We start from the raw sequence: 13062 nt of genomic DNA on the forward strand, positions 1-13062 counted from the left end.
GCAGGGCCCAGAACGTGGCTGCTCATCCAGCTGGCACGCTTGGTGACGTCTGCCGGGTACGGAGGACACTTTGGGGGGCAAGTGTCAAAAATTTCAAAAACAGTTCTGTACTTTAGAAATAATTGGAGAGAATTTCTCTGTTAAATTCGTGTTACTCGGGTGTATTGAGGGAAGGGGTGATCAGGGCCGCCGCCCCCCAAAGGTGGTAGAACGGTGTGTTGTGCTTGATCTTGGGAAGGTGGGGCCGGGGCTGTCCCGTCCGCAGCTCCCCGCTCTGGCAGCGCCCAGGCTCCTCTCTGAAGGGCTTCCCCGGGAACTGGTGGGGTGCCTGCCCCCGGCCCTGCCTGAAGCCCTGGCTCAGTTGGTCCTCTCTCGCCGAGAGCGGCCTGACCTCACAGGTCACCGTCAGGATCGCGGGCTCTGGAGCAGAGAGGATGCTGAGGATATGAGGCTCGCTCGGGGTGTGACTGCTCCTTGCTTGGTCTCGTCAGTCAGTTGCGCTGTTGGAAGGAGATGCGATCAGGTCGCCTGTATTTGCGTAAGTGGAGGAATCCTGACTCCTTGGGTTCCCAGGCAGCGCTTTGCCTGAACGAGGGCCTGCTCCTTCCCGTCCGTAGGAAAACCGCGAGCATAGGCGTCAGCCAGGAGCACGTTAACGGAGGTGTTTGCTGTTTGCAGATACATAGATCAAGGACGAAACCCCCAACTCTACACCAAGGAGTGCCTGGAGAGGGCCCTGGCCAGGAACGAACAGGTGAAAGGCAAGATCGACACCATGAAGGTGAGGCGCCGGGGGCACGGGCAGGGGTCTGAGGGGAGGAAGTACGGAGCGGGTTTGGCTGATGGGCCTTGCTCCGTGCGTGGTAAGACGTGCTGTTTCATGCGGCTGCGCGCCGAGATCTCTCTGCGTGTTGGCGGCAGCTGACACAGCGCTGGGGCCCTGGTGGGGGCGGACAGGACGCAGCGGGGAGTGGCCTGCCGTTAGGAGAGTCCTGATGAGTTCTCCTGTGCCGGTTCCCTGTCGCCGGCCCACCGGGGGCCTTTGTGAGACCTGGTGTCGCGGGCTTGTACTTTGCTGCCTCTGGATGCGGCCATTTCCCCCGGTGACGGTTCCGGGGTCTAGAGGGTTCCGGGATCTTTACTCCTGCTCCTCGTTCAGCGCTGGTCTCCAGCGCCGGCTCCGGGCCCCCGTCCGCAGCGCCCCACAGAGCACGTCTCTGTGCGTTCCTCGCTCTGAGGAGAGCTAGAAAACCCCGTGCATCTTGGATGTGAAATCTGCAGGGCTTTTTTCTTTTTAAACTTCCATTGACTGAGCCATGGTTCAGATCGGGGTGCGTGGTTCCCGCTCTCCCGGCTGCGCCGGCCCCTCATCGCCTGCGTGTGCCAGCTCCCACCCCCACCCAGTCCTCACCCCGGCCCAGCCGCCCGGCCTCGTGTCCGCAGTGGCCTCCAGCGGTCCCCTCCTTCCTGCCATCTTGTCCATGGCAGCACACACTCCAGCCCCTCGGGGCATGAGCGTCGTGTTCCTGCCTGTGCACGGGGACGGCCACGCAGTGACCTCGGGGCTCGGGGCTCTGTGGCCTAGCATGGGTAAGGAGCCAGGAGGCCCTCCCTGCATGACAGTGACGTGCCTGTCACCTGCATTTCCGGGTCACCAGCGTCCTGACGTCCCCACAGATGGTCTGACCTGCTGCCCCGGGTCCCAGCTTCTGCAGGTGGTCTGTCCTGGCGCTGGGCAGCCTGCCCTGCTCAGCAGTGCTGTGTCGGACTCAGCGTCACCCCCAGGACATCAGGCCGTGGTGGCCGGCACCGTCGTGGGCGAGCAGACAGGCTGTGCATGCTGGGCTCCTGCCTCGCCCTGGGCACTGTGGGGTCCCTGCAGGCAGTGACGTGTGGGGGCCGTGACCTTCAGTGCGCATCCGTGTTCATCATCTGAGACCTGAGCAGGTTTCGTGGTGCAGTTCCGTGGCCTTTGTTTGCCCAGCGGACCGTGTGTTTCAGCCTCCCCGAGTGGCAGCCTGTGTGGGTGTTGTGGTGCAGTGTCCGATCCCGTTCGTTCCTGTCCGCAGCGCTTCCTTCCAGCGGCGCACAGGGGAGGTGTCCGGGCCGGCGGGTTCCGGGCCGCCTGTCAGGTTGCAGGGGTCAGCGGGTGAAGGGGGAGCACGGAGCCGCAGCAGCCAGGTTTTCTACTTGAAGTAGTAGTTTGTTCTCATGGACGGCCCTCCCTCAGGTCCTAACGTACCTCCGACGCGGTTCTGAGCTTGTAGGCATTGGTGGTAGCTGGGTCAGGAGCAGGCAGTGTGGACGGCCGCTACGCGGAGGGGAGGCACAGCTTCTGCTCCTTTGAGTCTGAGGCTTGGGGGGCGGGGAGTGGGCAGTCCGTAACCTGGGGATGGGTCGAAGGTATTTTGATCCTGTATGTTTTTCTTCTTAGAAATTTAAAAGCCTGTTGATTCAAGAACTTTCTAAAGTATTCCCTGAAGACATGGCTAAGTATCGAAGCATCCGAGGGGAGGACCACCCCCCTTCCTAACTTCATGTCCTGCTTTCGAAGACCCCCGGTCTCGCGTGCCGCTGTGAACTGCAGGCAGGCGGGGACTGAGCGCCGCAGCGGCGCCGGCTCCTCGGCCCGCCCTCCAGCAGCCCTGCCCTCGCCCCTGTCCCGGGGACGGCGGGGCCCGGACGCTTGCGGAGCTGTGCCCCCGGCCGCCCCTCCGTCCCCGATGTGCATCTGTCCGGTCCCCGGCTCTCACACGGCTGGGGACCGCACGTCTGAGCCCTGCGTTGATCGCCCAGCAGGGTAGGTCGGGAGTATTCGCTCTGATCAGTGAATTGTTTTTAAAAACTCCACCTCATAGTTTTCTTTCTATGTACTGTGTGTTTTCCATTTTATTATGGTGTCAAAGCTTAAAAAGAAAAAATTCAAAAAGAAAAGTTGGTTTTATTTGAGCAATACTCTGAATTGGTCTTGTGTTGTGTATTTTCAGTTACGGTGCGTGAAGACTGTGTTCAGTGTAATGGTACATGGATTTTGATTAGACATAAGCACATAATAAAGCCTTTAAGTATTTATGTGATGGATTCCGTGCGGTTATTTTTATAACAGTTTATAGCGCAGTACGGTGTATCCTGTGAACCGTCAGCTGTCACCTCCCCAGAGCGGGAGTGATGTTCACACAGCCGTTCTCCAGGCGTCCAGGCCGGAAGAGGTGAGGCAGACTCTGGGGGCGCCTGGGGGCCCCGTCGGTTAAGGGTCTGACTCTTGATTTCAGCTCAGGTCACGATCTCCGTGTCTGTGAGATTCGCTCCGAGCCCCGTTTGGGGCTCTTCGCTGACCGTGTGGGGGCTGCTTGGGATTCTCTCTCTCCTTCTCTCTTCTGTGCCCCTCCCCGTTCATCTCTGTGCTCTCTCTTTCTCTTTCTTTCTGAAAATAAACATTAAAAAACTACAAAGCAGGATTCTGAGTTCCTGCAGCCAGTTTCCTAGAGACCCCACATCCTGAAGACGGCGACTCACCGGCCCCAGGGCTGCGCGTTTCAGCCGCAGGGTGTGGGGGCGGACAGTGGCCCCCAGGAGGGAGCCCTGAGCGGGAGGGCCGCCCACGGAACCTGCCCCTGACCGACCAGCTCCCTGCGCCCTGGGGCCGCAGTGTGGCAGTGGCACCAGCGGTAATAGCGGTCCAGAGACCGGGTGTCCGGCAGGAGGGGTCCTTCCTGCCTCCCGCAGGTTCCGGTGGCTCCAGGTGTTCCTGAGGCAGCGCCGCCCTGACCTCTGCCTGTGGTCATGAGGCTTTATGTCCATGCGTCTCCCCGTCTCTCCCCAGGGTGTCTCCCCGTCTCTCCCAGAGGTGTCTCCCCGTGGTGTCTCCCCGTCTTTCCCAGGGGCGTCTCCCTGTCTCTCCCAGGGGTGTTAGTCATGGGACTTAGCTCCTTCCTGCTCAACCCAGGATGGTCCCATCTCCAGAATCTTAATAAGGTGACATTCACGGGGTCCTAGGGGACCCAGCCTTCTGGGGGCCACCACTCACCCACCACGTGCCCTGCTTGGCAGGTCCAGCCGTCAGGCGGGTTGGTGAGGCCCGTGAGGCCCTTTGTGTCTAGGTGGAAACAATGATGCCCTTCCTTCTCCCATAAGGTCCATTTCTACTTTTTGAAAGAAACACTAAGTTAATGCAAAAAAGAAAGACACAGGCCTAACGGTTTGGTGACAAGGAAGAAGTGTTGTGTATGACGGTGCAGGTTCCGGCGCTGAGAACGTCCGGATCCCAGTAGGTGGCTGGATACACGTATGCAGACGCGCGCGCACACACACACACGTGCACAGAGAACACACACAGACACCTGCACAGAGAACACACACACACGTGCACAGAGAACACACACAGACACGCACAGATGCGTGCAGACCCACACAGACCCACACAGAGACACAGATACATGCATGCAGACTCACACAGATGCACACACACACACACACGTGCACAGAGAACACACAGACACGCACAGATGCATGCAGACCCACACACAGACACACAGAGACACAGATACATTCATGCAGACTCACAGACACGCACACACACACGTGCACAGAGAACACACACACATGCACAGATGCGTGCAGACTCAGACGCGCACACACACCCACACAGACACACGTGCACAGAGAACACACACAGACACGTGCACAGAGAACACAGACATGCACAGATGCATGCAGACCAACACACAGACACATACAGACACATACAGAGACACACAGATGCATGCAGACACACAGACACACACAGACACATACAGAGACACACAGATACATGCACACAGACTCCCCCACACAGACACACATGCACACACACACATACACAGATGCACACAGACATGCGCAGAGACAGAGACACACACATAGACGTGCACACACAGAGACACACATACAGACATGCACACACACAGATGTGCACACACAGAGACGTACACACAGACACACATGGACACAGACACGCACATACACAGACAGACACATACACACACAGACCCACACACACATGGACACAGACACAGACCCACACAACATAGACACAGGCCGAGACACACAGACACACAGATCCAGGCAGACACACACACTCACACACCCACACCCACACACACACACACACGCACGCAGACACGTCAGGAACGCTTGCCTCCCTGCAGGTGTGCCGAGGCCGGGGAGGGGGGTGACGAAGGCAGTGTGGGGAATGGCAGTGACCGGTGCCCAGCTGCACCTCGGGGGCCTTGGGGATCCTGGGGAAGGAGGTTCGGGACAGGTGTGGCGGCCTCTGTGGCGGTGACAGTGCTGGAGAGGCCCGCGTCACGCCCCCAGGGGACCCATAGAGAGCAGTGACCAAAGCCGCACGTCCTCATTTGGGTGCGAGCCCACCTGCCTTCTCCTGAGCAGGGGACGCGTCCTCTCTGGGGGCACGTGACACACAGGCTCCCACCGTCCTTTATCGAGTACAGTCTCCAAAAGCAGGCGTTGAAAACGGCCTCTGTGTTCCGGCTGCGGGCTCTGCAAACCTAGGCGGGACACGCATGTCCATTGGGAGGTGCCTGGGCGGCACCATCGGTCAAGCGTCTGACTTGATTTCGGCTCCGGTTGTGACCTTGGGTTTGTGAGCTCAAGCCTCCCATCGAGCTCTGCTCTGACAGTGCAGAGCCTGCTTGGGACACGCTCTCTCCCTCTCTGCCCCTCCCCTGCTCGCAGTCGGTCTCTCTCACAATAAATGGATAAAAAAAACCATGTTGGAAGCACAGCAGAGGACGGCTCTAAGTCACGGGCCATCGTCACGCACCTGACTGCCAGCCTTACTTCCGTCTGCGCACATGAGGATCACGTCCAGCCTTACCGGTGCGGGAGGGGACGGCCACCTGCACGGGAACCGTGTGGGTCACACGCGGACCAAATGGTGGATCAGCTCACCCCAAAGCTGATCTCATCTGGTGCTCAGGGGCAGATGGGGCTTTACCCTGGAGCCCGTGTGGTCGCAGCCTTCGGTGTCAGTGGGGCAGGATCCAGCCTCGGGGTGACAGACCACCTGGCATGTGTCTGGAAACAGGGCCACAGGGCCAGCCCTGTCCTTCTAGTCTTTGCACTGGGACGGTTTGTTTATGCCACGCAGACTCAAGAGCTGAACTTGGGCTTAGAAATGGCTCCACCAAAGGAGGTGAAGTCTGTTTGGTTTGGGGGCTCCGAGATGAGCCATTCGGAGGCCTCCTGGGAGCCCTTTGGCACCCCCCCAACCCCTGCCAGGAGCCTGTGGAGGCCCTGCCCGCCCACGTTGGGGCTCCCCATGGTGCCCGGCTTGGAGGCAGAGGGCTGGCCTCCAAACACGCTGTGGGGGGCTGTGGCTGCGCCGACACGGAGAGCCTGAGAGCACGTGGTCACTGGCCCCACGGGGACGCTGTTGTCCCCAAGTCTGCGCGGTGGCAGGGATAGCTAACGGGGATCGGTCACTGACGGCACTGCCGCCTCTCACCCCCAGCCCACACCCTCGAGGCTCCTTGTTCCCACGAGGGGGGATAGTGGACCTGGGCAGAGGGCGTGTTCCTAGGACCTCGCACCCCCCGGGGAGGGGTCTGTGCTCAGAGGCCACAGCACGAGGGGTGGGGGTGCAGAGGGCGGGCGTGGCCCTGGCTCGCAGGCAGGAATGGGGGCCATGGCAGGGGCCTGCCTTCCAATGGCCGGAACTGCGACCGCCGCAGACACCCACCCCGGAGCCCCCCAGCTGGTGTGGAGGGAGCGGGCTCGGACTGTTGTTGGGGGAGGCAGGGCGCCGGGTGGGGGTGGTGACCAGCAGCCCCTGTCCCGAAGGCACCGGCGCCCTTGCTCTGGAAGAGCCAAGTGGGGTGCGGGGACCTCAAGGAGCCCCGTCGGGGTTGTCTCAGCAGATGGTGGCCTCCAAGCCCCAGCGGTTGCCCCGATAATCGTTGGGTGGTTCCCGTTGCTGTAACGATAGGCGTGCACACACGTGTGCACTGTATAGTCCTCATGAGCGCCGTGTGCATACACACACATGCACGTATGTGCACACACACATCCCTCCACGTTCCCAGGTCCTGAGCGCCAGCGTGACTGTACTCAGACACGGGCCTGTGTGGACATTAAGTACGGTTAAGTAAGGTCACAGTGTGGGATCCTAATCAGACAGGATCGATGGCACCAGAGGAAGAAGAGGAGGGACACTGGAGGGCCTGGAAAATCCACGTGGGGACACGGAGACAGGCGGCCGGCTGCGACCAGCCAGAACCCAATGGGACCCGACCTCGCCGCAGCCCCGCTGCCCACCTGGGCGTGCCAGGCTGGCTGAGACACAGCTGTGTGCGCCGTGCCTGGGACACCACAGCTCACCCGTCCACAGACCGAGCCGCCGACAACCATCAGTCAGTAGAGAGTCACGGACTTTTATTACTTCTCTGTTAAATTTTACACAGTCTGATTGCTAGTCTCGGTTCCCAGAGCAAGTGTCTGATTTATTTTGCCCATCATGCCCAGCTCTTTAATTCAGCGGGGTGCTTCTCGCTGGCTGGAGGTGGGGGAGGGGGAAGGGGGGGAGGTGGAGGAGGAGGAGAAGGAGGATGAAAGGGAAGAGGAGGGGGGAAGGGGAGGAGGAAGAGGGTGGAGGAGGAGGAGGTGGAGGGTGGCCCCGGGGGGCTCCACGTAGGTGACAGCGGCACGCTTGGAGAATCCGACTCAGGTCCTTTGTTACCTTCCTGGAACTTTTCCAGCCTAGACACGCAATCCCAGGCAGAAGGGAGACAGCCTGGCTGCTGCCTGGAGGTGGCACAGACCAACGGGGGGCACAGGAGCTGACTTCTTTGACACTTCTGGGGGTCACCGTTAGGATCGTGAGGGTGGGAAGCGAGGCCAGCCCCGCTCAGCAGCTGAGCCCACGGGCTGAGGAAGCAGGTATGGGGATGGGATGTTTATTCCTGGCTTTATTTATAGCATCGCCTGGCGCAGACTCAGAAATCAGCTAAGCGGCAGACAGGTGGGGCCACCCCTCCCGGGTCCTGCCGCTGCTGGGACCCTGCGGGCGCCGGGGCTTGCCGCACACGGCCCTCTGTTCCTCCCCCAGCCCTGCCCCTTGTCCCGCTCCGGCTCCTGCGGCCGGGTCCTCAGGCTCTGTGGCCGAGTTCCGTCCCGGGAGGCCTTTCACTGGCCGGTGAAGGAAGGGAATCCTGTGTGAGAGAGGCAGGATTGCCAGACTCCTTCAGGAGGGCTCTTCCCTCTCCTCGGTTTTGTTGGGGGTAGAGTCTCACCTGGCCAGGGTTTCTCACAAGGACCCAGAGGCGTGTACTTTTTCCGCTTTCAAGTTTCAAAGGCTTCCAGGCCATGAGCTACCTTAGGTAGAATGATAACATTGTCAAGATTTAAGAACGGTCTTACATAACTCACTTCAATATATTTTCAGCGTATTTCAATACACATTGAAAATAATTGTGTATGTGCATGTGTGTACCATGTCCATATGTCCATTTCGTTATGGTTTTATTTGGTTATAATCACTATCAGCCTTTATTACTTTCAGGTGGGTAGGCAGCCAATTAGGGAAGGTTCAGCTAACGACTGTGAGAAAAGAAGGAGCTTAGATTGCTTTCTCCTGGGACCAGCAATTTGAAGTTGTCCACCCAGAACAGCTGTGTCTGCTCCCAAGCACCAGCCAGGCTCCCTGCCGAGACTCCTTCGTCAATGCCACTCTCAGCAAATGGTCTTGTCCTCACGTCACCACGTGGCTGCCATCCCTCCAGGCACAACGGCTGCGTTCCAGGCAGGGTGCATGTGGAAGACTTACAGGCAGAAAGACCTCTCCTGCGGAGGCCTTGCTGTTTCGTTCTGGAGGGGCCGTCTCCTGTGGGGACTTGTACCGCATCTCGTCAGCCTGGATGGTGTCTCTCGGGCACCCTGAGTTGCAGGGGTGGTGAGCTCTAGATCTTAGCTTTTGCAGCCTGTAGAGCAGAGGCAGGCCAGTGGGGAGGGGACAGGGAGAGGGAGCTGACCTGGTCCTGCACGTTCAGGACAAGAGACCTGGACTTCCACGAGCCTGGTGCTGACGTCGATTCTTTGCCACCGAGGCTGACTTGTAGGGGTAACTTAAGGCCAAAACCTTACATTTCATGGAAGTAAATTTAGATCCCAGATGCAGCGCTAGGTGATTTTTAGGTCTAGTTTACTTGGCGCACACGTGGTGTCAAGAGCCGAAGGCCCAAAGCTGGTGGCGTCCCACTGCGTGGACAGTGTGTGGAAGGAGAGGGCAGGACGCAGGGCCCTCCCCAGGCTCGCCCTGGCCGCCGAGGGGGGTAGTCTGGACCACAGGGATGAAGAGCAGGGGTGGAGCTCCTGGCCCGTTTCTCCTGCCGGCGGGGCGCTGTCCCACGTCCACGCCACACTCCTGACCCGGCGTCCCTGGCGTCCCTGCCTGGTCCCAACTTCGTGGCTCCAGAGGCTGCGCGGCCACGTGCTGGCCCTGGGTCCTGAGCTGCAAGAGCCTTGGGTGCTCCGCGGTTCTCAGGCTGCCTGTGGTCGGAGCGGGCAGGGGAGGGGAGCCGGGGACAGCCCTGGCCTCTTCGGAGCCTGTACCCAGGGCGTCCCCAGCTTGTCCCCTCCATCTGCCATCATCTCTCCCCCTCCTTGTGTCTTCGCTTCTCTGGGCGGGGTACCTGCAGGGCCTCCAGCCCCACCTCTGTCCCCCCTTCTGTCCAAGCCACCTCCTAGGGGTGCACCCAGCATGAAGGGAAGACTGGTCTCTTTGGCCCCCGTCCTCTCTGCCCGCCCCGTGTGCGCCCCAGGCCGCACTGCAGGACCCTCACGTGAACGGGGACGGGACACGCGTCGTCAAGGGCCCCCCGGGCATCCCACGTGTGCCGTGACATTTCTTAATTTGCAGGCATGTGCAGACGGGAGCGTCAGCGTCCCAAAGGGAGGCTCACACGGCTGTCCGCGGATTTAATCAAAGGACGCAGCTGGGGCCCCGGCACTGAGCACAACAGCAGACGCGCTTCTCTGGAAACCGTTTTCTGACCTCTCTGAGTTGGAGAGGTGAGTGAAAACCGAACGCCCGTCTTCGGGGCGCACCCTGCCCCGCGGTGAGAGCCGTTGTGTCGCAGGAGCGAATGGAGGCCACCCGTGTTCCCGTTATGAGTCCCCGCCTGTTTGCCGTCCACACCCGCAGCCAGGGTCTGACTCAGGGCAGAGCAGCTCCCCCTCCCCCGCCCTCGAGAAGGCGGCCTCCGCAGTATTGATCGGGACCTGGTTTCCGTGCTGCGTCTCTTGTCTTGTTTGTACGGATGTCACACAGCGAGCGAAATCTGAGCACTGTCCTCTCTCACGCTCGTTCTCCGCCGTGGGAAGTGCGAGCGGCACGGGGTGCAGAGCCCGTTCTCACCCCCGACCTGTTCAACCCACGTACCTTCCAGGCAACCACGGGGGCTCCAAGGGTGTGCTCAAGTTTATGCTTACACAGAAACCCAAGTGCGGGGGCGCCTGGGGGGCTCCGTCGGCTCCGGTCATGATCTCACGGGTCGAGAGTTCGAGCCCCGCATTGGGCTCTGTGCTGACAGCTCTCTGTGAGCGCCACGGGAGGAACTTGGTCCGTGCCCCGGCCACCCCCTCCTTCCACCTGCGGACACGGGATTGTCAGAAAGTTCTCTCATGCAGTGACGCGGTGTGTTTGCCTGCAGCCCTCATCTGCGGTGTCCTTTCTGCTCTCTGCGGAACGAGACAGCCGCCGGCCTGCTGACAGCTCCAACCCAGTGTACTTGGGGTCTTCTCAGTGACTTCTCATTGGAATGAACTTTTATCCTATCTATCTATCTATCTACCAATCTAATCTGTCCATGCATCCATCCATTCATCCATTATCTATCCGTCCATCTTTTATCTATCTATCTATCTATCTATCTATCTATCTATCTATCATCTATCTACCAATCTAATCTGTCCATGCATCCATCCATTCATCCATTATCTATCCGTCCATCTTTTATCTATCTATCTATCTGTTATCTATCACCTATTAATTATCTACTTGTCTATCTACCTATGTATGTGTCCATCCATTATTTATCTATCCATTCGTCTGTTGTCTGTATGTCATCCATCAATCTTTGTCTATCTATCATCTATTCTATTACCTGTCATCTGTCAATGGTCTACTTATTATCTACTATCTATTTTCTATCAATCATCTATCTCTGTTTATCTCTCTCTCTATATGTCTATCAATCTTCTATATGTATCTATCTATATATGTCTATCAATCTTCTATCTATATGTCTCTGTCATCTGTCTATATGACTATCTGTATGTCTATCTTTCTGTCTGTCTCTCTTGCTCTCGCTCTCTCGCTCTCTGTCTGGTGGACACACCCTAAGAGGACTCTTAGTGAGTGACACTCTAGTACAGGCCCCTCCCCTTGAGTGCAGGTGGAGCCCGGGGTCCCGACCAGCAGAATATAACCAAGGAAAGGGCCTGTGCCTCCCAAGACCATGTAACGTCCTCTGAGACGTCATCTTAGCAGACTGGTGTGAAGGACATTCTCCTGGCCGTGAGGGTGCGAACAGCTGTGCTGTGGGCTGCCTGGAGACCCCCCGATGGCTTCCAGTGACGGCCGTAGGCGTCCTGGTGCTCAGGGAGGCGAGTTCTGGGGCTGGAGCTCTGAGCCAGTGAGGCATAAACACACCGTGTTGAGAGGTAGGAGACCCGAACCATGACTCTTTATTTCACTCACCAGAGTGTCATACCGGGCTGCATGGCCTCTGGCAGCAGACCATTCATGAGCTCGCACGGCAGGCGAGAGGCTGTGAATGTCTTCCCTCTGTGGGTGGGATGGGGGCTCCCTGTGTGCAGGGACTGTTTCTTGATACAGAGAGGCCCAGAGGAGACTTGGAAAAACCTGTCTGCCCCTCCTCGGCTGTGCTCCCGGGTGCGGGAGCCTGGCTCCTGCGCCTGGCACCGCTCCAGACCCCTTGCTGGTGGATCAAGCTGTTGCTGCTTGCGGTGGTGGAATGTCCACATCCCAACCCCCAGAACCCGGGAATGCAGTCTTGTACAGCAAACAGGACCCTGCAGATGAGATCGAGTTGAACATCATGAGATGGGGGAGGCTGTCTGGATAACCCAGATGGGCCAGAATAACAGTTAGTGTCCTTCCTGGGGAAACCAGGCGGGAGACTGGAGGAGGAAGTGAGAAAGTCACAGGGGAGGTAAGAGGTTGGGGTGACATGAGGGAGGGGCCGCAAACCAGACAACATGGGTGGCCCCCCGTAGCAGAAAGGGCGAGGAAGGGGATTCCCCCCTGGAATGCCCTGCAACCCCTTGGCTTTAGCCCAGTAAGACTGATTTCAAAATTCTGGCCCCCAGCACTGTCAGAAGATACATGGGTGTTGTTTTCAGTGGGTGGTGGCTTCTCACTGCAGCCGCAGGGAAGCAGTACAGCCACCCTTCCCGCCTCGTTGCCTCCGGCCCGGGGCTGCCAGGCCCCTCTGTGGGGAGGGAGCGCTCTCATCCGTGGTGGGCCAGGTCATGTGACTCGGGTCATTCCATGAAGTGCGGGCACCTCCGGGGCCCAGCACAGCATCCCTTGGTGGTCCTTGGCCAGCTCTCGCTGCCCTCGTCTGCTGTGAGGACTGCACCCCTGCTCTTCAGCCCAGACCCAGGGAGGATGGGGAGGTGGAGCAGAGTGGGAAACAGCCCTTCCTTGTTCACCACGGAAGTGGTGTGTCCCTGTGCACAGCCTGGCTCCCAGCCTGGGTCGGCCCACAGGCGGCATGGGAAGGAGGGCTGCAGTAGCCAGGGGGTCTCTCTGCTGCTTGTCGGCCCGAGTAGGTGTCCCCGGACCCTCTCCCCCTCCCTTCATCCCCAGCAGGTGTCCCCGGACCCTCTCCCCCCACTTCATCCCCAGCAGGTGTCCCCAGACCCTCTCTCCCCCCTCCCTTCAGCCCCAGCAGGTGTCCCCGGACCCTCTCCCCCACCCTTCAGCCCCAGCAGGTGTCCCTGGACCCTCTCTCCCCGCTTCATCCCCAGCAGGTGTCC

General features: G+C 59.2%; 1 protein-coding gene across 1 annotated transcript in view; it reads left to right on the forward strand.

The window, feature by feature from the left end:
- Positions 1 to 3072, forward strand: part of MED10 (mediator complex subunit 10) — a 5988-nt gene extending 2916 nt beyond the window's left edge. Inside the window, exons 3-4 of the mRNA XM_029941292.1 lie at positions 679 to 781; positions 2435 to 3072. Coding sequence (XP_029797152.1) covers positions 679 to 781; positions 2435 to 2533 — 202 coding nt within the window. The 3' untranslated portion in view covers positions 2534 to 3072. The remainder of the gene's footprint in view (positions 1 to 678; positions 782 to 2434) is intronic.
- Positions 3073 to 13062: the final 9990 nt, after the last annotated feature.

The sequence above is a fragment of the Suricata suricatta genome, chromosome 6 (genome assembly GCF_006229205.1).
Source record: "Suricata suricatta isolate VVHF042 chromosome 6, meerkat_22Aug2017_6uvM2_HiC, whole genome shotgun sequence".
Classification (NCBI taxonomy): Eukaryota; Metazoa; Chordata; class Mammalia; order Carnivora; family Herpestidae; genus Suricata; species Suricata suricatta.